We start from the raw sequence: 25,453 nt of genomic DNA, 5'->3' as shown, positions 1-25,453 counted from the left end.
GTATCTCGGACCTGCCTGGTGTGTTCCTTGTTCTTCATGATGCTCTCTGCGCTTTTGACGGACCTCTGAGACTATCACAGTGCAGGTGCATTTATACGGAGACTTGATTACACACAGGTGGATTGTATTTATCATTAGTCATTTAGGTCAACATTGGATCATTCAGAGATCCTCACTGAACTTCTTGAGAGAGTTTGCTGCACTGAAAGTAAAGGGGCTGAATAATTTTGCACGCCCAATTTTTCAGTTTTTGATTTGTTAAAAAAGTTTGAAATATCCAATAAATGTCGTTGTGTCCCACTTGTTGTTGATTCTTCACAAAAGATGTTTGAAGCCTGAAATGTGGCAAAAGGTCGCAAAGTTCAAGGGGGCCGAATACTTTCGCAAGGCACTGTATATGGATATCTTGAAGCAACATCAAGACATCAGTCAGGAAGTTACAGCTTGGTCGCAAATGGGTCTTCCAAATGGACAATGACCCCAAGCATACTTCCAAAGTTGTGGCAAAATGGCTTAAGGACAACAAAGTCAAGGTATTGGAGTGGCCATCACAAAGCCCTGATCTCAATCCCATAGAAAATGTGTGGGCAGAACTGAAAAAGCATGTGCAAGTAAGGAGGCCTACAAATCTGACTCCGTTACACCAGCTTCTGTCAGAAGGAATGGGCCAAAATTCACCCAACATATTGTGGGAAGCTTGTGGAAGGCTACCAGAAACGTCTGCCCAAGTTAAAGAATTTAAAGGCAACGCTACCAAATACTAATTGAGTGTATGTAAACGTCTGACCCGCTGGGAATGTGATGAAAGAAATAAAAGCTGAAATAAATCACTCTCTACTATTATTCTGACATTTCACATTCTTAAAATAAAGTGGTGATCCTAACTGACCTAAGACAAGGGAATTTTTACTAAGATTAAATGTCAGGAATTGTGAAAAAACTGAGTTTAAATGTATTTGGTTAAGGTGTATGTAAACTTCAGACTTCAACTGTAGTCTGAAGTTTACATACATAGGATACATAGGATGTGTCTGTCTATGGAAAAATACACGTTTAAACAATCGATTGGTCGAAAGAACAGACGACTCTCGGTTTACCGAGGTTTTTTTTCCGTCGGGGACAGCCCTAAAAGAAATGCTCTTTTAGGGCTGTGTGACACCACACTCCAAAAGTCCTACAGCCTGCAGGTTTTCTTATCTTGATTATTGTCCAGTCATGTGGTCAAGTGCTTCAAAGAAAGACCCGGCATCTGGCCCAGAACAGAGCAGCACATCTTGCTCTTCATTGAAATCAGAGGGCTAATATAAATACTATACATGCAAGTCTCTATTAGCTAAGAGTTGAGGACAGACTGACTGCATCTTTGTATAACATTAATGTGTTGAAAATTCCCAATTGTTTGCATAGTCAACTTACACACAGCTCTGACACACACATTTAGCCCACCAGACATGCCACCAGGGGTCTTTTCACAGTCCCCAAATCCAAAACAAATTCAAGAAAGCATATAGTATTAAATAGAGCCATTATTATGGAACTCCCTTCCATCTCATATTGCTCAAATGAACAGCAAAGCTGGTTTCAAAAACAGACAGAGCAACACCTCACAGCACATCTCTCCCCTATTCGACCTAGATATTTTGTGTGCATGTATTGATATGTAGGCTGTGTGAGACGTTTTTAAATGCTTGTAGTTCTGTCCTCTAGCTCTTCTTGTCTATTAATGTTCTTTATTATGGTAATGTTTCCTGTTTTGTGTGAACCCCAGGAAGAGTAGCTGCTGCTTTCGCAAAAGCTAATGGGGATCCTGATTTTTTTCAAACAAATAATGCATAGTGCATGTTTTAAAAAAACACTAAATTGAAAACAGCACTAATTGCTCACTATTATTTATTGCTGAAAATTGCAAACATGTAGTGTATTTTGAGTAACTTTAAAAGTTCAGACTTGATGTGCTCTAACAATTTTTTTTTTAATCAAAACAAAATATATCAACCCCTGCTAAAATGGACCAACCCCTGCAAAAATGTATCAACCCCTGCAAAAATATATCAACCCCTGCAAAAATGTATCAACCCCTGCAAAAATATATCAACCCCTGCTAAAATGGACCAACCCCTGCAAAAATGTATCAACCCCTGCAAAAATATATCAACCCCTGCTAAAATGGACCAACCCCTGCAAAAATATATCAACCCCTGCTAAAATGGATCAACCCCTGCTAAAATGGATCAACCCCTGCTAAAATGGATCAACCCCTGCTAAAATGGATCAACCCCTGCTAAAATGGATCAACCCCTGCTAAAATGGATCAACCCCTGCTAAAATGGATCAACCCCTGCTAAAATGGATCAACCCCAACATAAATACATCAACCCCAACATAAATACATCAACCCCAACATAAATACATCAACCCCAACATAAATACATCAACCCCAACATAAATACATCAACCCCAACATAAATACATCAACCCCAACATAAATACATCAACCCCAACATAAATACATCAACCCCAACATAAATACATCAACCCCAACATAAATATATCAACCCCAACATAAATATATCAACCCCTGCAAAAATGGACATTAATTATTATCCACATAATAGTGAACATGTCCTGTTGCTGCAGGATTATTTTCCTGCTGTAGCAAACTGGCTCAAATTAACATTCTACATTCGAAAATACCTTGTGCCAAAACCGCCATGTTTTCTTTACAGAGCCTGTAATGATCTTACCAGAGCTCCGACAACATACTGCATGACATCAACTTCACAGGCACTCGTATCTAGCGAACACCTTTTACTCAGCTAAGGCCCTGGTCTATTAACAGTTTGACATCATAAACAACCATTACATTAGCACCCTACTTTACTATGATAACTTCTCGATTGATAGGGTGGCATGTTTCTATGGCAGCAGCTGCTTCACAACTCTGAACACACTGCATCCATGCTGAGGTGCACTACCCCTTCATAAACCACATTATTAGCCCGCCCATCTCTCTCTTGCTACATAAACCACAGTTCTAATACAACCCACAGGCTGCAGTGCTGATTTCTACAGTAACTTTCCACTCCGGATTTGATAGTTCAGTAGTTTTTTTTCCCCTTCAACTCTCTGACTCAGGCTCCTCTCCTGTGTGCTAATGCTTACCTGGTCCAGTTGAATGAGCTGAGGGTATGCCCCTGGCATCTGGATGGCAATTTTCACGATATCCTTCTGTTGCGGCATCTTGAAGTGTGTTTATAGGTGTCCTCCTAAGACTGAGACATAATAACCTTTTACTATCAAATAATTCACACAGTAAAATAGGGGTTTCTGTAGGTTTCTGACCAGACCAGATCAGATCAGCATGGTCCTCGAGTCATGAGAGCTTCCATTTTCCAAATGAAACTTTATCTTCCTCTTTTACAAGTAGTATGTCTGTATTTTCTTCAGTGTGCACAGAGAACATGGCCCTTTCTGTGTATAGGACTACACACAATTGAAGGCCAGACAGACAGACATGCATCCAGAGGAGTCCCAGAGGAAAGGAGACAGGCAAACTCTTTTCATGCTCTCTCCAGCACATATGGAAACACTAAAGTTTGTTAAACAATTTTGCACATGCTTCACCTGATGAAAAGGAAAATGTGTGTGTGTGTGTGTGTGTGTGTGTGTGTGTGTGTGTCCCATCCGCGGGAAATGGAAATAACCTACTTACAATGATCACCACCAGTGTTTTGGCTTCGATGGAAACTAACCTGAAACTTTTCTCACTCACTTCATATACTAATACTCTTGAAGCCTTGTGAGAGACAATGATCTCCTGACCCATAACATTCCTATGCAGTAGTCTAGTAGCCTATCCATACAAGGATAGGGTGAGGTGTTGATAGTGTAGGCCAGTGTTTCCCAAACTTGGTCCTGGGGCCCCCCTGGGTGCACATTAGCTTTTTTTCTCTAGCACTACACAGCTGATTCAAATAGTCAAAGCTTGAAGATGAGTTGGTTATTTGACTCTGCTATGTGGGCAAAAACCAAACCGTGCACCGGGGGGGAGGGGAATGAGAGTTTGGGAAACCCTGGTATAGGCTACATGACAGGCTGGCAGGGAAGGAGGTGTTTGGGTTTCCAAGGCTCTCTCCCCTGCCTGTCCCAGCATGCATTGGGCTTGAGACTAAGTGGCTTTAACAAACAATTCACACCCGCTATAACACCTGCTGAAGTTGCTAAACTGTGTACGCGACCAATAAACTGCTGCTACTGCAAGAGACAGAGGATAGAGAGACAGACAGAGAGAGAGAATGTGTGACCTCAACCTCATCGAATCAAATGTATTTATATAGCCCTTTGTACATCAGCTGATATCTCAAAGTGCTGTACAGAAACCCAGCCTAAAACCCCAAACAGCAAGCAATGCAGGTGTTGAAGCACGTTGGCTAGGAAAAACTCCCTAGAAAGGCCAAAACCTATGAAGAAACCTAGAGAGGAACCAGGCTATGAGGGGTGGCCAGTCCTCTTCTGGCTGTGCCAGGTGGAGATTATAACAAAACATGGCCAAGATGTTCAAATGTTCATAAATGACCAGCATGGTCAAATAATAGATCTGGGACAGGTAGCACGTCCGGTGAACAGGTCAGGAATCCATAGCCGCAGGCAGAACATCGAACACCTTTGGGATAAATTAGAACACCGACTGCGAGCCAGGCCTAATCACCCAACATCAGTGCCGACCTCACTAATGCTCTTGTGGCTGAACGGAAGCAAGTCCCCGCAGCAATGTTCCAACATCTAGTGGAAAGCCTTCCCAGAAGAATGGAGGCTATTATAGCAGAAAAGGGGGGGGGACCAACTCCGTATTAATGCCCATGATTTAGAAATGAGATGTCCGACGAGCAGGTGTCCACATACTTTTGGCCATGTCGTGTATTACTGCTGTTCACTGTAACAGTGTTCGTGATTATTATAGTGAACCACATCGTAATAGCGCCCATGACCATTTAGGGCTATGCATTAATGTGTACTTTCGTGTATCCCTTCGGTTAGCCTGCAGAACTAACTGTGTCATGCCCCTTGACCCTCCGCCGGTCCCATTAGGGTGGGGAGGACGGGGCCTTTAGCTTCTTGGAATTCCAACCCTGACAGACCTCCACCTACAACTGCCACCACACACACACACACACTTTGAAGTCTGTTGACATCGGCTCCACCAGTTGAGAAGGGCTATTACTGCCTGAGACTTTACATTCTGGGTGCTGGGCAAATGGCAGTTGTCTACACACTAGTGAAAATTGATCCATGGATCAAGAGCCAGTCGTTTTCTGGCGTGACTCATTTAAAATGTATATTGAAAGAGTCAAGCTCCCGAGTGGCGCAGCGGTCTAAGGCACTGTATCTCAGTGCTAGAGGTGTCACCGAGGTCCCTGGTTTGAATCCAGGCTGTATCACATCCGGACGTGATTGGGAGTCCCATAGGGTGGCGCACAATTGGCCCAGCGTCGTCAGGGTTTGGCCGTGGTAGGCCGTCGTTGTAAATAAGAATTTGTTCATAATTGACTTGCCTAGTTAAATCAATTTTAAAAATTTAACTGGTGGTGCCGATGACAACCGACTTCAAAGTGTGTGTGTGGTGGCAGTTGTAGGTGGAGGTCTGTCAGGGTTGGAATTCCAAGAAGCCCCCCCCCCCCCTCCTCCCCACCCTAATGGGACAGGCAGAGGGATTTATGAGTGATCCTAGGAAATCAAATCTATCTACATACTGAATAGTTTAATTCATGGTGGATATTTTGGAAGTAGTTTTCATTGTAAGCCAGCTTCTGCTGTGAAATGGCTAATGCAGAGAAATGATTTAACATTCCATCTTTGTGAAATGTTTGGTAAGATAATATACTAATTTCTCTGCATTAGCCATTTCACAGCAGATGCTGGCATACAATGAAAACTACTTCCAAAATACCCACCATGAATTAAACTACTCATTATGTAGATTGATTCGATTTCCTAGGATCACCCATAAAAATTAGGGTGACTGATTAACGTTATATTGATAATGTCAACCCGTTTATTCTAGCTCGCTGTAGACACGGATAATGCTGTACTGGGCCCCCGGAGCTATTCGTACCAGGAATACTAAACATATTTGTTCCTTCTCGTTCGCAAAGTTTAGAGAACAATCAAAAGAAAATCTATATTTGAGTTGAACATTTATTTAGTTCTTACCTTTTTGAAAATAGAAGTTAGTGTCCTCGCGAAAGCCCAGAGTTCGAGAATGAAAGCATTTGCAATCCCTCCCTAGAAAGGACGACAATAATCCGTGAGATTTATATTTTGAATTTGCGCAATCTTGGAGAAGGCTCCCCTAGGCGGAGAAATGTCTTAACAAATTTCAAAAAGTAATTGATTATTTAAAGTTCCGGGTTGAGTCGAGTCACACCCGCCCCCCTGTAGGAAGCAGCGTGTACTGACCATAGATCGACCAGCCCCAACTTTTCCGACATAGTGGGTTTACTGTAAACGGATGTGCATTTAAGGGAAAATTCTTTGAAAAGCCTATAGAGCGCTCAAAAATGAGTACGGACAGGTTCAGAAACAACTAAAGTATTGTGCGATTTTTTTCTCCACATTGAATATTTCCAAAATGCAATTTATTTTTATTGGACTGATGTGAGATTGTTGTCCAGATTGAAAGATACTGTATATGCCATTTCAATTATATAGGCTACTAACCCTAAATTATATTAATCTGGCTTCTGATAAATATTGCCTGTTAGATTATATTATCTTGTGTTTTATACGGAACAAAAAATATAAACGCAACATGTAAAGTGTTGGTCCCATGGGCCATGAGCTGAAATGAAAGAGCCCAGAAATGTTCCATACACACAAAAAGCTTATTTCACTCAAATGTTGTGCATACATTTGTTTACATCCCTGTTAGTGAGTATTTCTCCTTTGCCGAGATAATCCATCCAACTGACAGGTGTGGCATATCAAGAAGCTGATTAAACAGCATAATCATTACACAGGTGCACCTTGTGCCCAGGACAATAAAAAAAAGTGCAGTTTTGTCCCACAACACAATGCCACAGATGTCTTATGTTTTGAGGGAGTGTACAATTGGCATGCTGACTGCAAGAATGTCCACCAGAGCTGTTGCCAGAGAATTGAATGTTTGGCAGTACGTCCAACTGGTCTCACAACCGCAGACCACGTGTAACCATTGCCAGTCCAGGACCTCCACATCCAGCTTCTTCACCTGCGGGAGTCTGAGACCAGCCCCCTGGACAGCTGATGAAACGGAAGAGTATCTCGGTCTGTAATAAAGCCATTTTGTGGGGGAAAACTAATTCTGATTGGCTGGGTCTGGTTCCCCAGTGGGTGGGCCTATGCCCCCCCCCCAGGCCAACCCATGGTTGCACCCCTGCAGTCATGTGAAATCCATAGATTAGAGCCTAATATATTTAAATTGAATTATTTCCTAATATGAACTTTAACTCATTGTTTAATTGTTGCATTTATATTTTTGTTCAGTAAAGATAGCCTACTACATAAAGCTGTGCAGTAGCCAATATGCATGTTGGGGAATTTTTCACAATTCAATTAATGCAGTCATTCGTTTTATTTAGGGTTCCTTATCCATATTCAGTTTTAACATTGCATTACCCTCAATTTGGCCTTCTCTGCCAACAACAAGACAAGTAAAGGAAATTGACAGAACTTTTTTTTTTTTTTTACATGATGCAACTAACGTTTTAGTCATCATTATTGCAAATGCAATGATACTATAGATCCTCTGAGCCTCTTAACACATCTAATGTTACATGTAAGCAGACTCCTCTTGAATTCCCTGGGCATTGAAGGCGAACTGACAACACCACCCAAACGACAGATGCTAACTGGTTGGAGTGTTGTAAAGTGCAATGATGTGAGAGCAGTTTGATACAGATTATCGTATTTTGAGAATATATTTTATACCCCCAAATCGGTAATATATCTGACAGGTATACAAAATAAATGCTTTAGGGAAGGAAATAAAACAAAAATGAACAGAATGAAATTAAGAACAACTATTCTCTCACACTACATTTCCATAGTCACGGTGAAAGTATGTGGGGACCTTTTCTATTGAACACGGATCAGAGCAACATATACAAAGACGATAGACAACACTCAAAACGCTACCATACTTTATAGGAATTAATGATTGTTTTTCATGTATTTTTTAAACAGCTACAAACATTATTTTACATAGACTAAATAAAATATTTATATACATAATAATTGTAAGACAAACCAAGAGTGCCGCAGATAATGTTGTAAAGTGAGTGAAACAGGTAAGAAAAACAACAACGACAAAGGCAAGGGGACCAAGATGAATGATAGATGTTAATTCAATGTGCATTACACCTAAAACCCCTCAAAACCTTCTCTTATCCTGTCTTCGTCTGGAACCCTGGTTCACTATTGCGGTCTCACACATGTAGTTCATTACACATTTAACTCCACAAATGCTGGTAATACAAAATATATATATTCTCTATATACACAGAACAGTGCATATTTGATCAGCTGTGTGTGTACACATTCACACGTACTGTACGAGTGTGTGCAGCTGCCTGGGTGTCTCTGAATCTGTTGACACTGTGTTGATGAGGATCAGAACGCGATGATGACTGCTTTTGCCAGTTTGTAACTTACTTCAAAACATAGATTGAAGGAGGGAATATAGTTCATCACAGACCAGCATGAGAAAGGAATTTCACCAGAGAGATCATCAGTTCAGTTTGGAGAGGACAATATTTCTTTATCCCCCCCTTTTCATCTAACTTAGAGCCACTACGCCCTGAAACATTTGCTGCCAATGTTAAGTGGAACGATTTGGGTAAGAGAAAGAAGAGCATCAGACTAACAACACTTGTTTTTTTTGTTTTTTTTTTACACAGAAATATCTTCTAATACATAGGGATCCAAAAATAAAATCACTCATTTGTTTTTTTCCCATATAAAAATGGTCAACATGTTTTGTTCTTAGATTTCCTTACATAATACACTATTGGGAACTCAGCTCAGAGGTCAAAGATTAAGGATAGGAACATCAAAGAGGTCACAAAGGCCTTCGGTTTCGTCAAGGTTATAGATATAGTCGTGGTCACCCGGCGGGGGAGACAGACGGAGGAGTGGAGAGAACACTGGGAAAGAGAGAGACCGGTACAAAGAGATCAGGGAGGAGGAATGTATTTCTCAACTTGATATGTCATGTATATCTCTACTGATCCACAAATCCAAATAAGCAGACCTGTAGGCATGGCAACTTACCTTCAGAAGACATCAACTCCTCCAACAGGTCTGCACTCATGATCTCTACTCCGAGAGACAGTGTGAGAGGGAGAGATATGGGGATGAGGGGTTAGAATTAAAAAGGTGCAAAACATTTATTCTGGAAGCTATAATCTCAAGTAATTGCCAGCATTGATAACATTTGCCATAGAAAAATAACTCCCAATAGATTTCATAATTTGTGGAGGTGATCTTTACCTTTACTTGGGTCAAACATATCAGAAAGTTCTTTGGGGAAATCCAGCACTACAAACAGAAGACAAAAAAACATCACTCACTCAATAACGTCAGAAAAGGATTGATAGAGTGCACGCACTCCCTAAATAAACCTAGACTTTGATGTATATTTTGTAGTTCTGTGGTGTCCCCCTTGTATGATTTTGTACCAGGATAGAGAAGCATTATGCTCTAAAGGAAACAGCAGGTGACAGTTACGTTCTGAGGGGTCAGTCTTGATTGATCCAAAGATTGCTGAAGATGAGGAAGAGAAGCCATCCAACGAGGCAGAGGACTGGAGAGGCTGGGTGTCCAACAGAGTTGTTGGTTGGGCAGTTGTGTTTGTAGTGGGTGTGGAAACAGTCAGTGTGCTGACGTTTTTGCTAGACACTGTAAAAGTAGGACAATGATATGAGAATTACATTTTGCTGTCCTTCCAATGCTCAGATAAAGACAAGCATACAGTAAGAAGTCTGCTCTTTTTCAGACCAAATCGTACCTGCGGTGGTGACTGCCTGGTTGGTAGTAGCTGTGGAAGCAGGTGAGAGTGTGGCAGAACTGGGGTTGGAGGAGGGGGTCAGAGGCTGGTTGGGGGCAGCAGGTGCTGGTTTTGGGTTTGCAGCAGCAGGCACTGGCAGGCTCTGGAGCATGTCCTCTGGTGGGGGGACGGGCAGTACCACTGGAGACGGGCTGGACGGGTCCTTGTTTACTAGAAGAACCTCAATGGGTCCTGCTGAGCTCTTGAGACGGATCTGATACTTCTTCTGTCCATTCAGTACCTGCCAACAGTCACTCAGAGTCAGACACATGGTAGAGGCTCAGGGAACTCCAACTCAGATTCTGTAGAGCTGCTGCATGTAGGCCTTTGTTTCATCCCAGTACTGACACTTGATTCATATAATCGTTGTCCAGACTGTGTTTAGTTGATTGCTTTTAAAAAGTCTATTAGTGCTAGGCTGGAACAGAAGCCTGCACAACCAGTAGCTCGCCAGAATCAAAGTTGGAGATACATGGTCGGAGGACAGTGAGACAAAGGGGAGAGTCATTTTTATATCCCTTTCATAAACAGACCAAAATCCCACAAATTGATCACGCCTGCTTCTTTTCACCTGCTTTTGGTTTATCTGAAAGTAGTAGGGGGTAAAAAAAAAGAATATGGAAAAAGAAAAGCCACCAAAACAGTGCCTAAAATGAAACCAGCTAAATTCTGGTAGATTTTGGCATTGGCGGTTAAGATTACAATTTCACCCGCCACGTTGGTGGGTGTTCAGGGCGGGAAATGAACACCTGCCAAATACAGGTAGATTGTGATTGGTGGGTAAGAATGTCTATTTCACCAGCCATGTTGGCAGGTGGTCAGAGATATTTTTTCCCCCATCCAAAGCACCAATGTAGAAGTTATCGAATTGACAAGAAAGGCTACTGAAGTGTGACTTTATCTTTATGTTCTTGGCCAGTTACATCATTTTGTTCACACGCTAGGTTGTTTTTCCAATGTTTGAGTTTGCTGCAAAGGACTGCTCCTAGGGAAGAGACCTCGCAGTCTAAGATTTTCTCCCCATCACAGACAAGTGCCCAGTTACGACAATAACAGCCCGTCCCTTAAAGGGGAAGCAGAACATTTGTGTCTCACCTAATGACTCAAATATTAGGGGAACATTCTGCTTGATTAAGCATGAATCACTCCAAAAACCTTATAAACTTTTAGTAATTTCCTATTAACCCTATGAGTCCCGAGACTAGGCTTGGGCGGGTATTTGGAAAAAGCCACGCTATGGTTTTTCAATACCAATACTTTCAAAACAATTTCTTTTAACTAAAAAATAATAATTAAAATGTAGTTATATGCAGTGTTCCTTCAGAAAAGCAGCATCACAACTTTGTTCATTTGCAGAATTTTTCTCGTTCACTTTCGCTTGTAAATGTCCACACTCACTGAAAATGACATTCGGTAGCTATTAGCTATGCTTAACTTTGAGCTAAATTTGCCTCTCTTTGCAATTAGTTTATGTTCGTTTTTCGCTCGTTAGCAAACAGCTTCTATGTGGTTTTGCTATTAGTTTGTACTAATTTAATTAACATTCTGGTAATAGAGGCCCAATGGGCTTTCTAATCTTTTTTAGCACCCCCTTGTGTGCTAGGGCAGTAATATGAAAATATGGAATCCTCCCAAACCTACCCAGACTTTCCTTTATCTGCATTTATCTCCCTTATATTTAGCCTCACAATGAACTGCTTAACCATTTTATTTCCAGGACAACCAGGTCTAAGTATAACACACAACAACTGGACATAAACTATTGCATTCATGAGTTATATTGAAAAATGTCAACAACAAAAAATAAGGACCGCCAAAGCAAAATCCTGATAAAAATGTATTTATATGAATGCTGTAAGTACAGAAATTTGCTAAATGGGAAATTAATATTCAACTAGTCAACGACAACTGTGTGGAGTTGAGTTTGTGACAGCAACTATGTGAGCTTATTACAGTGTTATATGCACTATATCCTACTTCTATGTCGAGGGAACCCCTTACCTTCTAACGACTCGTGCGGTTTGTGAGCTTTATAGAGCAAAACATGTGCATTATGAGATTCTCAGCTTTTCATAGATGGTTTGAGCTACAAACTATTTGGACTCTGCAGATGCTTTTGTATTAAAAAAAACCCGGCCCAGGCCCCTTCGGGATTCGCCCGTGTCTCACAAACGCCGCTCTAGCTCAGCCCCCATTAACTGAAACAGACTAATGGTTGATATCTAGAGAAGAAATAGATCAATCCAAATGGTACAACCAAAATCAAAAACACAAAACTTCTAAAAGGGGTTAGACGTCCAAAACGCGCCGGCATTACAGTGGGACCTATTGGGTTATAACGCACACAGCATTCAGAAAGTATTCAGACCCCTGGACTTTTCCACACTTTGATACGTTACAGCCTTATTTTAAAATGGATTAAATCAAAATTTTCCCTGATCAATCTATACACAATACCCCATTAAGACAATGCAAAACAGGTGTAGAAATGTTTGCTAATTTAGTACAAATAAAAAACTTAAGTATCACATTTACATAAGTATTCAGACCCTTTACTCGGTACTTTAATGACGCACCTTTAGCAGTGATTACAGCCTAGTCTTCTTGGGTATGACGCTACAAGCTTGGCCCACCTGTATTTGGGGAGTTTCTCCCATTCATCTCTGCAGATCCTCTCAAGCTCTGTCAGGCTGGATGGGGAGCGTCGCTGCACAGCTATTTTCAGGTCTCTCCAGTGATGTTCGATGGGGTTCAAGTCCGGATCTGGCTGGGCCACTCAAGGACATTCAGAGATTTGTCCCGAAGCCACTCCTACGTTGTCGTGGCTGTGTGCTTAGGGTTGTTGTCCTGTTGGAAGGTGAACCGTCGCCCCAGTCGGAGCTCCTGAGTGCTCTTCAGCCAGTTTTCATCAAGGATCTCTCTGTACTTTGCTCCGTTCATCTTTCCCACGATCCTGACTAGTCTCCCAGTCCCTGAACAACATTCCCACAACATGCTGCTGCCACCAACATGCTTCACCGTAGGGCTGATGCCAGGTTTCCTCCAGATGTGACGCTTGGCATTCAGGCCAAAGAGTTCAATCTTGTTTCTCATGGTCTGAGAGACCTTTAGGTGCATTTGGCAAACTCCAAGCGGGCTGTCATGTGCCTTTTACTGAGGAGTCGATTCCACTTGCCACTCCACCATAAAGGTCTGATTGGTGGAGTGCTGCAGAGATTATTGTCCTTCTGGATGGTATGTAAAGTCAGCAAAAAAAGAAACGTCCTCTCACTGTCAATTACGTTTATGTTCAGCAAACTTAACATGCGTAAATATTTGTATGAACATAACAAGATTCAACAACTGAGACAAACTGAACAAGTTCCACAGACACTATTACATTTCTGTTAGTCACGTGTCCCTGAACAAAGGGGGGGGTCAAAATCAAAAGTAAGTCAGCATCTGGTGTGGCCACCAGCTGCATTAAGTACTGCAGTGCATCTCCTCCCCATGGACTGCACCAGATTTGCCAGTTCTTGCTGTGAGATGTTACCCCACTCATCCACCAAGGCACCTGCAAGTTCCCGAACATTTCTGGGGGGGAGGGGGGGTGGCCCTAGCCCTCACCCTCTGATCCAACAGGTCCCAGACGTCCGGGCTCTTCACTGGCCATGGCAGAACACTGACATTCCTGTCTTGCAGGAAATCACGCACAGAACGAGCAGTATGGCTGGTGGCATTGTCATGCTAGAGGGTCATATCAGGATGAGCCTGCAGGAAGGGTACCACATGAGGGAGGAGGATGTCTTCCCTGTAATGCACAGTGTTGAGATTGCCTGCAATGACAACAAGCTCAGTCCGATGATGCTGTGACACACCGCCCCAGACCATGACGGACCATCCACCTCCAAATCGATCCCGCTCCAGAGTAGAGGCCTCGGTGTAACTCTCATTCCGTCGACGATAAACGCAAATCCGACCATTACCCCAGGTGAGACAAAACCGCGACTCGTCAGTGAAGAGCACTTTCTGCCAGTCCTGTCTGGTCCAGCGACGGTGGGTTTGTGCACAAAGGTGACGTTGTTTCCTGGTGATGTCTGGTGAAGAACAGGCCTACAAGCCCTCAGTCCAGCCTCTCTCAGCTTATTTCGGACACTCTCAAAACAGATGGAGGGATTGTGCGTTCCTGGTGTAACTCGGGCAGTTGTTGCCACCATCCTGTACCTGTCCCGCAGGCGAGATGATCGGATGTACCTATCCTGTGCAGGTGTTGTTACACGTGGTCTGCCACTGCGAGGACGATCAGCTGTCCGTCCTGTAGCTCTGTCTTAGGCGTCTCACAGTACGGACATTGCAATGTATTGCTCTGGCCACATCTGCAGTCCTCATGCCTCATTGCAGCACGCCTAAGGCACGTTCATGCAGATGAGCAGGGATCCTGGGCATCTTTCTTTGTGTTTTTCGGAGTCAGTGGAAAGGCCTCTTTAGTGTCCTAAGTTTTCATAACTGTGACCTTAATTGCCTACCGTCTGTAAGCTGTTAATGTCTTAACGACCGTTCCACAGGTGCATGTTCATTACTTGTTTATGGTTCATTGAACAAGCATGGGAAAAAGTGTTTAAACCCTTTACAATGAAGAACTGTAAAGTTATTTAGATTTTTACAAATTATCTTTGAAAGACAGGGTCCTGAAAAAGGGATGTTTCTTTTTTTGCTGAGTTTGTGTATAATACAGTGCCTTGCGAAAGTATTCGGCCCCCTTGAACTTTGCTAACTTTTGCCACATTTCAGGCTTCAAACATAAAAATATAAAACTGTATTTTTTTGTGAAGAATCAACAACAAGTGGGACACAATCATGAAGTGGAACGACATTTATTGGATATTTCAAACTTTTTTAACAAATCAAAAACTGAAAAATTGGGCGTGCAAAATTATTCAGCCCCCTTAAGTTAATACTTTGTAGCGCCACCTTTTGCTGCGATTACAGCTGTAAGTCGCTTGGGGTATGTCTATCAGTTTTGCACATCGAGAGACTGACATTTGTTCCCATTCCTCCTTGCAAAACAGCTCGAGCTCAGTGAGGTTGGATGGAGAGCATTTGTGAACAGCAGTTTTCAGTTCTTTCCACAGATTCTCGATTGGATTCAGGTCTGGACTTTGACTTGGCCATTCTAACACCTGGATATGTTTATTTTTGAACCATTCCATTGTAGATTTTGCTTTATGTTTTGGATCATTGTCTTGTTGGAAGACAAATCTCCGTCCCAGTCTCAGGTCTTTTGCAGACTCCATCAGGTTTTCTTCCAGAATGGTCCTGTATTTGGCTCCATCCATCTTCCCATCAATTTTAACCATCTTCCCTGTCCCTGCTGAAGAAAAGCAGGCCCAAACCATGATGCTGCCACCACCATGTTTGACAGTGGGGATGGTGTGTTCAGCTGTGTTGCTTTTACACCAAACATAACATTTTGCACTGTTGCCAAAAAGTTCAATTTTGGTTTCATCTGACCAGAGCACCTTCTTCCACATGTTTGGTGTGTCTCCCAGGTGGCTTGTGGCAAACTTTAAACAACACTTTTTATGGATATCTTTAAGAAATGTCTTTCTTCTTGCCACTCTTCCATAAAGGCCAGATTTGTGCAATATACGACTGATTGTTGTCCTATGGACAGAGTCTCCCACCTCAGCTGTAGATCTCTGCAGTTCATCCAGAGTGATCATGGGCCTCTTGGCTGCATCTCTGATCAGTCTTCTCCTTGTATGAGCTGAAAGTTTAGAGGGACGACCAGGTCTTGGTAGATTTGCAGTGGTCTGATACTCCTTCCATTTCAATATTATCGCTTGCACAGTGCTCCTTGGGATGTTTAAAGCTTGGGAAATATTTTTGTATCCAAATCCGGCTTTAAACTTCTTCACAACAGTATCTCGGACCTGCCTGGTGTGTTCCTTGTTCTTCATGATGCTCTCTGCGCTTTTGACTGACCTCTTGAGACTATCACAGTGCAGGTGCATTTATACGGAGACTTGATTACACACAGGTGGATTGTATTTATCATCATTAGTCATTTAGGTCAACATTGGATCATTCAGAGATCCTCACTGAACTTCTGGAGAGAGTTTGCTGCACTGAAAGTAAAGGGGCTGAATAATTTTGCACGCCCAATTTTTCAGTTTTTGATTTGTTAAAAAAGTTTGAAATATCCAATAAATGTCGTTCCACTTCATGATTGTGTCCCACTTGTTGTTGATTCTTCACAAAAAAATACAGTTTTATATCTTTATGTTTGAAGCCTGAAATGTGGCAAAAGGTCGCAAAGTTCAAGGGGGCCGAATACTTTCGCAAGGCACTGTGTATATATATACACACACACACACACACACAACCAGTCAAAGGTTTGGACACGTACTCATTCAAGGGTTCTTAATTTTTTACAATTTAACATTATTGAATAATAGTGAAGACATCAAAACTATGAAATAACACATGGGATCATGTAGTAACCAAAAATGTATTAAAAACAAATATTTTTGAGGTCATAATATTTGAATAACAAATAATATTTTAGATTCCTCAAAAGCAGCCACCCTTTGCCTTGATGGCAGCTTTCAACACTCTAGGGCATTCTCTCAACCAGCTTCACCTGGAATGCTTTTCTGACAGTCTTGAAGGAGTTCCCACATATGCTGAGCACTTGTTGGCTGCTTTTCCTTCACACTGTGGTCCAACTCATCCCAAACCATCTCAATTGTGTTGAGGTTGGGTGATTGTGGAGGCCAGGTCATCTGATGCAGCACTCCATCACTCTCCTTCTTGGTCAAATAGCCCTTACACGGCCCGGAGGTGTGTTGGGTCCTTGTCCTGTTGAAAAACAAATTATAGTCCCACAAAGTGCAAACCAGATGGGATGGCGTATTGCTGCAGAATAACACAGCAAAGACACAGCGGTTGGAATAAAAAAAATCAACAATTTGGACAGATTTCCACCGAGTCTTATGTCCATTGCTCGTGTTTCTTGGCCCAAGCAAGTCTCTTCTTATTATTGGTGTCCTTTAGTAGTTGGTTGAATTGCTGCAAAGAAACATGAAGGCCTGATTCATTCAGTCTCCCCTGAACAGTTGATGTTGAGATGTGTCTGTTACTTGAACTCTAAAGCATTTATTTGGGCTGCAATCTGAGGTTCAGTTAACTCTAATGAACTTATCTTCTGCAGCAGAGGTAACTCCGGGTCTTCCTTTCCTGTGGCGGTCCTCATGAGAGCCAGTTTCATCATAGTGCTTGATGGTTTTTGCGACTGCACTTGAAGAAACATTAAAAGTTATTTTCCAGATTGACTGACCTTCATGCCTTAAAGTAATGATGGACTGTCATTTATCTTTGCTTATGAGCTGTTCTTGCCATAATATGGACTTGCTCTTTTACCAAATAGAGCTATCTTCTGTATACCACCCATAGCTTGTCAAAACACAACTGGTTGGCTCAAACGCATTAAGGAGAGAAATCCCACAAATGAACTTTTACCAAGGCACACCTGTTAATTTAAATGCATTCCAGGTGACTACCTCCTTTAAGCTAGTTGAGAGAATGCCACAAGTGTGCAAAGCGGTCATCAAGGCAAAGAGTGGCTACTTTTGATTCTATAGGTGTGATTTCATAGTTGGTCTTCACTATTATTCTACAATAAAGAAAAACCATTGATTGAGCAGGTGTACAAACTTTTGACTGGTACTGTACATACACACACAAAAAGGTATATGGGCACCCTTTCAAATTAGTGGATTCAGCTATTTCAGCCACACTGTTGCTAACAGTTGTATAAATGTTTTTTTTTTTTAAATCAACACAGCAATGGAATCTCCAGTAGAATGGCCTTACTGAAGAACTCAGTGACTTTAAACATGGTACCGTCATAGGATGCCACCTTTCCAACAAGTCAGTTCGTCAAGTTTCTTCCCTGCTGGAGCTTCACCGGTTAACTGTAAGTGCTGTTATTGTGAAGTGGAAATGTCTAGGAGCCACAACGACTCACCCGCAAAGTCGTAGGCCACACAAGCTCACAGAATGGGACCGCTGAAATGCGTAGCCCGTAAAAATTGTTTGTCCTCGTTTGCAACACTCACTACCGAGTTCCAAACTGCCTCTGGAAGCAACATCAGGACAAGAACTGTATGTCGGGAGCTTCATGAAATGGTTTTCCATGGCCGAGCAGCCGCACGCAAGCCTAAGATCATGCTCAGGCTTACGTCGGATGGAGTGGTGTAAAGCTTGCCACCATTGAACTCTGGGGCTGTGTAAACTAATTCTCAGGAATTAAGAATCACACTTCATCTGGGTTCAGCGGATGCCAAGAGAATGCTACCTGCACGAATGCATAGTGTGAACTGTAAAGTTTGGTAGAAGAAGAATAATGGTCTGGGGCAGTTTTTTAATGGGTTGGAAATCTTAACCCTACAGCATACAATGATTTTCTAGACGATTCTGTGCTTCCAACTTTGTGGCAACAGTTTGAGGAAGGCCCTTTCCTGTTTCGGCATGGCAAAGCGAGGTCCATACAGAAATGGTTTGTTGTGATCGGTGTGGAAGAACTTGGCTCGCCTGCACAGAGCCCTGACCTCAAACCCATCGAAAACCTTTGGGATGAATTGGAATGCCGACTGCGAGCCCGGCCTCATCACTCGTCCTTACTAATGCTCGTGGCTGAATGGAAGAAAGTCCCCGCAGCAATGTTCCAACATCTAGCGGAAAGCCTTCCCAGAAGAGTGGAGGCTGTTATAGCAGCAACGGGGGGGACCAACTCCCTATTAATGCCCATGAATTTGGAATGAGATTGATGAACAGGTGTCCACATACATTTGGTCATGTAGTGTACTTTCATTGTGCTCCTAGATGTATTTGTATGCTTCCACATTTCTATTTAGTATCTATATCTATACAGAGTGCACAAAACATAAGGAACACTTTCCTAATATTGAGTTGCAGCCCCTTTTGCCCTCAGAACAGCCTCAATTCGTCGGGGCACGGACTACAAGGTGTCGAAAGCATTCGACAGGGATCCTGGCTGATGTTGACGCCAATGCTTCCCACAGTTGTGTCAAGTTGGCTGAATGTCCTTTGGGTGGTGGACCATTCAGGTAAAAAATATTTTCTCTCTCCTCTCCTTCACTCCTGACTGCATGTGCTACCTTAAAAATAAAATGAATAGAATGGGCGTCCTCATTCAAATCAAAGATGGCATAATGGTTGGTCTGGCGGCCATTGCAATTGTACCAATAGCAACAAAAAAAAAATTGTAGGATAGCGGGAGGGAAAGTCATTAATAGTCATGAGTTACATTGGTGATTGGCTGAGCCGTCTTGGGTGTGTGCGTCACACAGATCTGCTGCAAAGCCATCTGTAGCTTGCTCGCCGGCATGAACAGAAAGTGCCAAATGACTTGTGAAACCTAGCTTCAGCTTAATTATTTGAGAAATAAGTGAAAGCCTCAACAGCTAGCTGCCAATCTATTTACGTTTCACTGTCCGATCATTCATAAAACAAGTCCACTAATTGTTATTTTTACATTTCCACAAACTGTCTTTTGCTTAATAAAATAAATAAATAGGTAATCCACAATTCGTTGGCTAGTAGTGGCTACTGCCTGGCCAGTGAGCTAGCTAGATTTCAGTCATTTATATATCCTCCTAAATGGGGTGGCCAGTAGTAGGGTTGGGCAATGTATCAAATTAATTTGATTGATTAGAATGTACGTTTTAGCGCGATATTCCAAATGCCTGTATTGCAAGTACATTTTTTATTTCTTGTTTTTATGACCGTTTATGTCCGTTCTCATATCTTTTTGGGCTGTCCCCTTTTGCTCCTTCTGTGCTGTATGCACCTTCTCATTTGCACACAAACAAAGCCCCTGCCACTCACAATAACAAAGATGAGAGAACTTCTTCTCTGACAAGCGGTTTCAACTCGCTATTTGCATTTCAGGTTTGGTCGGTCATATGGACACCGAAACGCACAGATATTATTTTTGTGTAATAGAGAAGTTAAAATATTGTATCTTTAGAAAGGTTATGTCCCATGTTGCACACAGAGCAGACACTACTAAAATGGGCATATCAATGAACCTTGATTCTGGTACAAAAAAAATAAAAATACTCAGTTTGTTGCATTGCGGTACCACAAGCAGCATTTTAGACAAAGACTGTTATACTAGTGATCTAGTCTGTTTTGTAAACGTGTTTATGAGACCTGTGTTACATTTCTATAATGCCTGCTACAAGAATAACATCTAAATGCATTAGTCACAGGCGCCGAATACAACATGTATTACCTTACCGGGAAATGTTTACTTATAAGAAGTTAGTCATTATTAGTGAATGTGGATTATGCATGGTTTGGGTTACATTTATAAAAAAAAAGGGCATTTTCATAGACTTAAAAGACCTAGCATTGATTTATTTTTTTGTAATTATAACTGATAAGTTTAACACAGGTTAAACTATTTTAATACAATTATTAGTGGGTTTTATGGTTGTAGAAGGCTTATATTAAGCCACGATATCATTCCACTAGCCCTAAATTAATTTGATTATTGTTGTTTGAAATGCAGTGTAGTTGGCCTTTTATTCTACAACAAAAGGTTATTTAGAGAAAACATTTCAGATTTTTTGGGGGTTATATATTGTGAATCGCCCATAACTTTGAGGGGGGGGGAATCATGATTTTTAGGTTGTATCACATCACAGAGCCCTAGTCAGTAGATAAACTAACTACACCGAACAAAAATATTAACACAACATGGAACAATTTCAAAGATTTTACTGAGTTACAGTTCAAATAATGAAATCAGTCAATTTAAATAAAATTAGGCCCTAATCTATGGATTTCACGACTGAGAATACAGATGCTTCTATTGGTCCCAGATACCTTTAAAAAAAGGTAGGGGTGTGGAACAGAAAACCTGTCAGTATCTGGTGTGACCACCATTTGCCTCATGCAGCACGACATCTCCTTCGCATAGAGTTGATCAGGCTGTTGATTGTGGCCAGTGGAATGTTGTCCCACTCTTCTTCAATGGCTGTGCGAAGTTGCTGGATATTTGTATATATTATGGATCCCCATTACTCTTCCTGGGGTCCAGCCAAAATGAAGGCAGTAATATACATTATAATTCATTTTTTAAACATTAAGTGCGTGCCCTCCGGCACTACAACACACAGTCCAGGTGTACGTGTGTGTATACTGTGTTTGTTATGTGTGTTTGAATAAGTGCGTGTGTGAGAGAGAGAGACTTCACAGTCCCCGCTGTTTCATAAGGTGTATTTATTTATTTAAACATGATTTTACTGCTTGCGTGAGTTACTTGATGTGGACTAGAGTTCCATGTACTGTGCGCCTCCCATAGCCTGTTCTGGACTTGGGGGACTGTGAAGAGACCTCTGGTTGCATGTCTTGTGGGGTATGCATGTGTGTCCGAGCTGTGTGCTAGTAGTTCAAACAGACAGCTCGTGCATTCAACATGTCAATACTTCTTACAAAAACAAGTAGTGATGACAATCTCTCCTCTACTTTGAGCCATGAGAGATTGGTCTCTCATTAGTCATTTAGGTCACATTGGATCATTCAGAGATCCTCACTGAACTTCTGGAGAGAGTTTGCTGCACTGAAAGTAAAGGGGCTGAATAATTTTGCACGCCCAATTTTTCAGTTTTTGATTTGTTAAAAAAGTTTGAAATATCCAATAAATGTCGTTCCACTTCATGATTGTGTCCCACTTGCTGATTCTTCACAAAAAAATACAGTTTTATATCTTTATGTTTGAAGCCTGAAATGTGGCAAAAGGTCGCAAAGTTCAAGGGGGCCGAATACTTTCGCAAGGCACTGTATCATCCTAACCAACTTGCCCTCTAAATACACCTCTGCTGTTTTCAACCAAGATCTCAGCGATCACTGCCTCATTGCCTGCATCCGTAATGGGTCAGCGGTCAAACGACCTCCACTCATCACTGTCAAATGCTTCCTGAAACACTTCAGCGAGCAGGCCTTTCTAATCGACCTGGCCCGGGTATCCTGGAAGGACTGACCTCATCCCGTCAGTAGAGGATGCCTGGTTATTTAAAAAAAAAATGCCTTCCTCACCATCTTAAATAAGCATGCCCCATTCAAGAAATTTAGAACCAGGAACAGGTATGGTTCTCTCCAGACCTGACTGCCCTTAACCAACACAAAAACATCCTATGGCGTTCTGCATTAGCATCAAACAGCCCCCTTGATATGCAACTTTTCAGGGAAGCTAGAAACCAATACACACAGGCAGTTAGAAATGCCAAGGCTTTCTTCCTGCAACACAAACTCAAAAAAGTTCTGGGACACTGTAAAGTCCTTGGAGAATAAGAACACCACCTCCCAGCTGCCCACTGCACTGATGATAGGAAACACTGTCACTACCGATAAATCCACTATAATTGAGAATTTCAATTATAATTTTTCTACAGCTGGCCATGCTTTCCACCTGGCTACCCCGGTCAACAGCTCTGCACCCCCCACAGCAACTCGCCCAAGCCTTCCCCATTTCTCCTTCTCCCAAATCCATTCAGCTGATGTTCTGAAAGAGCTGCAAAATCTGGACCCCTACAAATCAGCCGGGCTAGACAATCTGGACCCTTTCTTTCTAAAATGATCTGCCGAAATTGTTGCAACCCTTATTACTAGCCTGTTCAACCTTCGTGTCGTCTGAGATTCCCAAAGATTGGAAAGCAGCTGCGGTCATCCCCCTCTTCAAAGGGGGGGACACTCTTGACCCAAACTGCTACAGACCTATATCCTACCCTGCCTTTCTAAGGTCTTCGAAAGCCAAGTCAACAAATGGATTACCGACCATTTCGGTGTGTCAAATCGGAGGGCCTGTTGTCCGGGCCTCTGGCAGTCTCTATGAGGGTGCCACAGGGTTCAATTCTTGGACCGACTCTCTTCTCTGTATACATCAATGATGTCGCTCTTGCTGCTGGTGAGTCTCTGATCCACCTCTACGCAGACGACACCATTCTGTATACTTCTGGCCCTTCTTTGGACTCTGTGTTAACGAGCTTCAATGCCATACAACTCTCCATCAGTGGCCTCCAATTGCTCTTAAATACTAGTAAAACTAAATGCATGCTCTTCAACCGATTGCTGCCTGCACCTGCCCGCCCGTCCAACATTACTACTTTGGACGGTTCTGTCTTAGAATATGTGGACAACTACAAATACCTAGGTGTCTGGTTAGACTGTAAACTCTCCTTCCAGACTCACATAAAACATCTCCAATCCCAAGTTAAATCTAGACTTGGCTTCCTATTTGGCAACAAAGCCTCCTTCACTCATGCTGCCAAACATACCCTTGTAAAACGGACCATCCTACCGATCCTCGACTTCGGTGACGTCATTTACAAAATAGCCATCAATACCCTACTCAATAAATTGGATGCAGTCTATCACAGTGCCATCCATTTTGTCACCAAAGCCCCATATACTACCCACCACTGCGACCTGTACGCTCTCCTTGGCTGGCCCTCGCTTCATACTCGTCACCAAATCCACTGGCTCCAGGTCATCTACAAGACCCTGCTAGGTAATGTCCCCCTTTATCTCAGCTCGCTGGTCACCATAGCAGCCCCCACCTGTGGCACGCGCTCCAGCAGGTATCTCTCTCTGGTCACCCCCAAAACCAATTCTTCCTTTGGCCGCCTCTCCAGTTCTCCTCTGCCAATGACTGGAGCGAACTACAAAAATCTCTCAAACTGGAAACACATCTCCCTCACTAGCTTTAAGCACCAGCTGTCAGAACAGCTCACAGACTACTGCACCTGTACATAGCCCATCTATAATTTAGCCCAAACAACTCTTCCCCTACTGTATTTATTTATTTATTTTGCTCCCCATTATTTCCATTTCTACTTCGCACATTCTTCCACTGCAAATCTACCCGTGTTTTACTTGCTATATTGTATTTACTTTGCCACCATGGCATTTTTTTTGCCTTTACCTCCCTTATCTCACCTCATTTGCTCACATCATATAGACTTATTTTTTCTACTGTATTATTGACTGTATGTTTGTTTTACTCCATGTGTGTTGTTGTATCTGTCGAACTGCTTTGCTTTATCTTGGCCAGGTCGAACTTGTTCTCAACTTGCCTACCTGGTTAAATAAAGGTGAAATAAATTTGTTTTTAAATAGCAGCTCCTCACAATAATGGGCATTAGGTGAGGCAGGTGAACCTGTAGCCATATTACTTCAACAGTAATTGACATGAGATCCTCTCTAAGCTTTACTAGAATGTAGCTCTAAACATAGACAGCAACACCACCCCGGTTGGCATTTCTGTGTCTTCTGTAGATGTTATAACCATGTATTTCTACCACTATAATCAAAAGGGATAATCCAAGTGAGTTTCAGAGATAGTCTGTACATGAATGTCATCTGTTACTAGCAAGCCTTGAGCCTTTTACTTTCAGTTTTGTTCCAACAGCTTCAAAAACTATATTTTTATACATTTCACAGAGTAAAATGAAATTGAGCGAACAGTGTAGAATTTTTACAACCAGGAAATGACAGAGCAAATTGGCAGGTAGGTAATACTGCAAAACCCAATCATACCAGCACCAGATATCTTATGGACATTTTCTGAAATTACAATGCAAAAAAATCCTGTGTAGCACCTTAAAGAGTCCCTGTTACTGCAGAAACGGACTCAACCGCATGAATACCTGGCCGTCCCATCTTCAGTCAGCTGTTCATTCCGCCGCCAACCCCAATTTTTTCGTTGTTGGGACAATTAGTTTATTTTGACGTCTACAGTCAGTTAACAGTCAGTTACACCTCCCTAATTTGAAATGCAAACAGCCCCTAAGGTCTTACAACACCCCCCATTTGCCAGTTACCCAGTGATATGCATAAAAAGAGAAAATGATCACACAAAAGTGGTTAAAAAGGGGCTGTTTGAAAGGTGATCATAAACATGGTATTTTTTTTGTATAGGTAATATACCACATCTTCTGAAATGGGTATTATAATGCAAACACTTACAGACTCCGGTATGGGCACCTCCAACTGTGTGCCTGTGGGAGCGCGGATTGCTAAGAGGGTGTCACCTGTGGAGACCAAACAGAGTTGAGGTGAGTGGGAAGAAAACAAAACAAAGGAGGAAGCAGAATAAAAAAAGGGGGAAAAACGGACAAACACAAGTATGAGAGAAATGTACCTTTGAATGCACTGCATAGGTCTTCATGTTTTACATAAGCCATAGTGTGTTTGTGTTAAGGGAAAGAGTTTGTGTATATAATGTAAGAAACCTAGCAAACTCCTCGCTCCTCACTTTACCACATTTTTACAAATAGCCCCCACAAGTACTTACGTAGTGGT

At 42.1% G+C, this 25,453-nt stretch overlaps 2 protein-coding genes across 2 annotated transcripts in view; both read right to left on the bottom strand.

Annotated features, from left to right (window-relative positions):
- LOC110523610 (engulfment and cell motility protein 3) overlaps positions 1–6,516 on the bottom strand; it is a 35,746-nt gene extending 29,230 nt beyond the window's left edge. Inside the window, exons 1-2 of the mRNA XM_036978179.2 lie at positions 6,211–6,516; positions 3,163–3,272 (exon numbers count right to left, since the gene is read on the bottom strand). Coding sequence (XP_036834074.2) covers positions 3,163–3,240 — 78 coding nt within the window. The 5' untranslated portion in view covers positions 3,241–3,272; positions 6,211–6,516. The remainder of the gene's footprint in view (positions 1–3,162; positions 3,273–6,210) is intronic.
- Positions 6,517–7,594: 1,078 nt separating this feature from the next.
- Positions 7,595–25,453, bottom strand: part of e2f4 (E2F transcription factor 4) — a 28,518-nt gene continuing 10,659 nt past the window's right edge. Inside the window, exons 4-10 of the mRNA XM_090232227.1 lie at positions 25,293–25,337; positions 25,118–25,182; positions 10,043–10,322; positions 9,763–9,933; positions 9,526–9,573; positions 9,307–9,351; positions 7,595–9,179 (exon numbers count right to left, since the gene is read on the bottom strand). Coding sequence (XP_090088353.1) covers positions 9,064–9,179; positions 9,307–9,351; positions 9,526–9,573; positions 9,763–9,933; positions 10,043–10,322; positions 25,118–25,182; positions 25,293–25,337 — 770 coding nt within the window. The 3' untranslated portion in view covers positions 7,595–9,063. The remainder of the gene's footprint in view (positions 9,180–9,306; positions 9,352–9,525; positions 9,574–9,762; positions 9,934–10,042; positions 10,323–25,117; positions 25,183–25,292; positions 25,338–25,453) is intronic.

Source organism: Oncorhynchus mykiss, chromosome 1 (assembly GCF_057628025.1).
Source record: "Oncorhynchus mykiss isolate SJ-2025 chromosome 1, ASM5762802v1, whole genome shotgun sequence".
NCBI lineage: Eukaryota > Metazoa > Chordata > Actinopteri > Salmoniformes > Salmonidae > Oncorhynchus > Oncorhynchus mykiss.
This window is presented reverse-complemented; position numbering and strand designations above follow the sequence as displayed.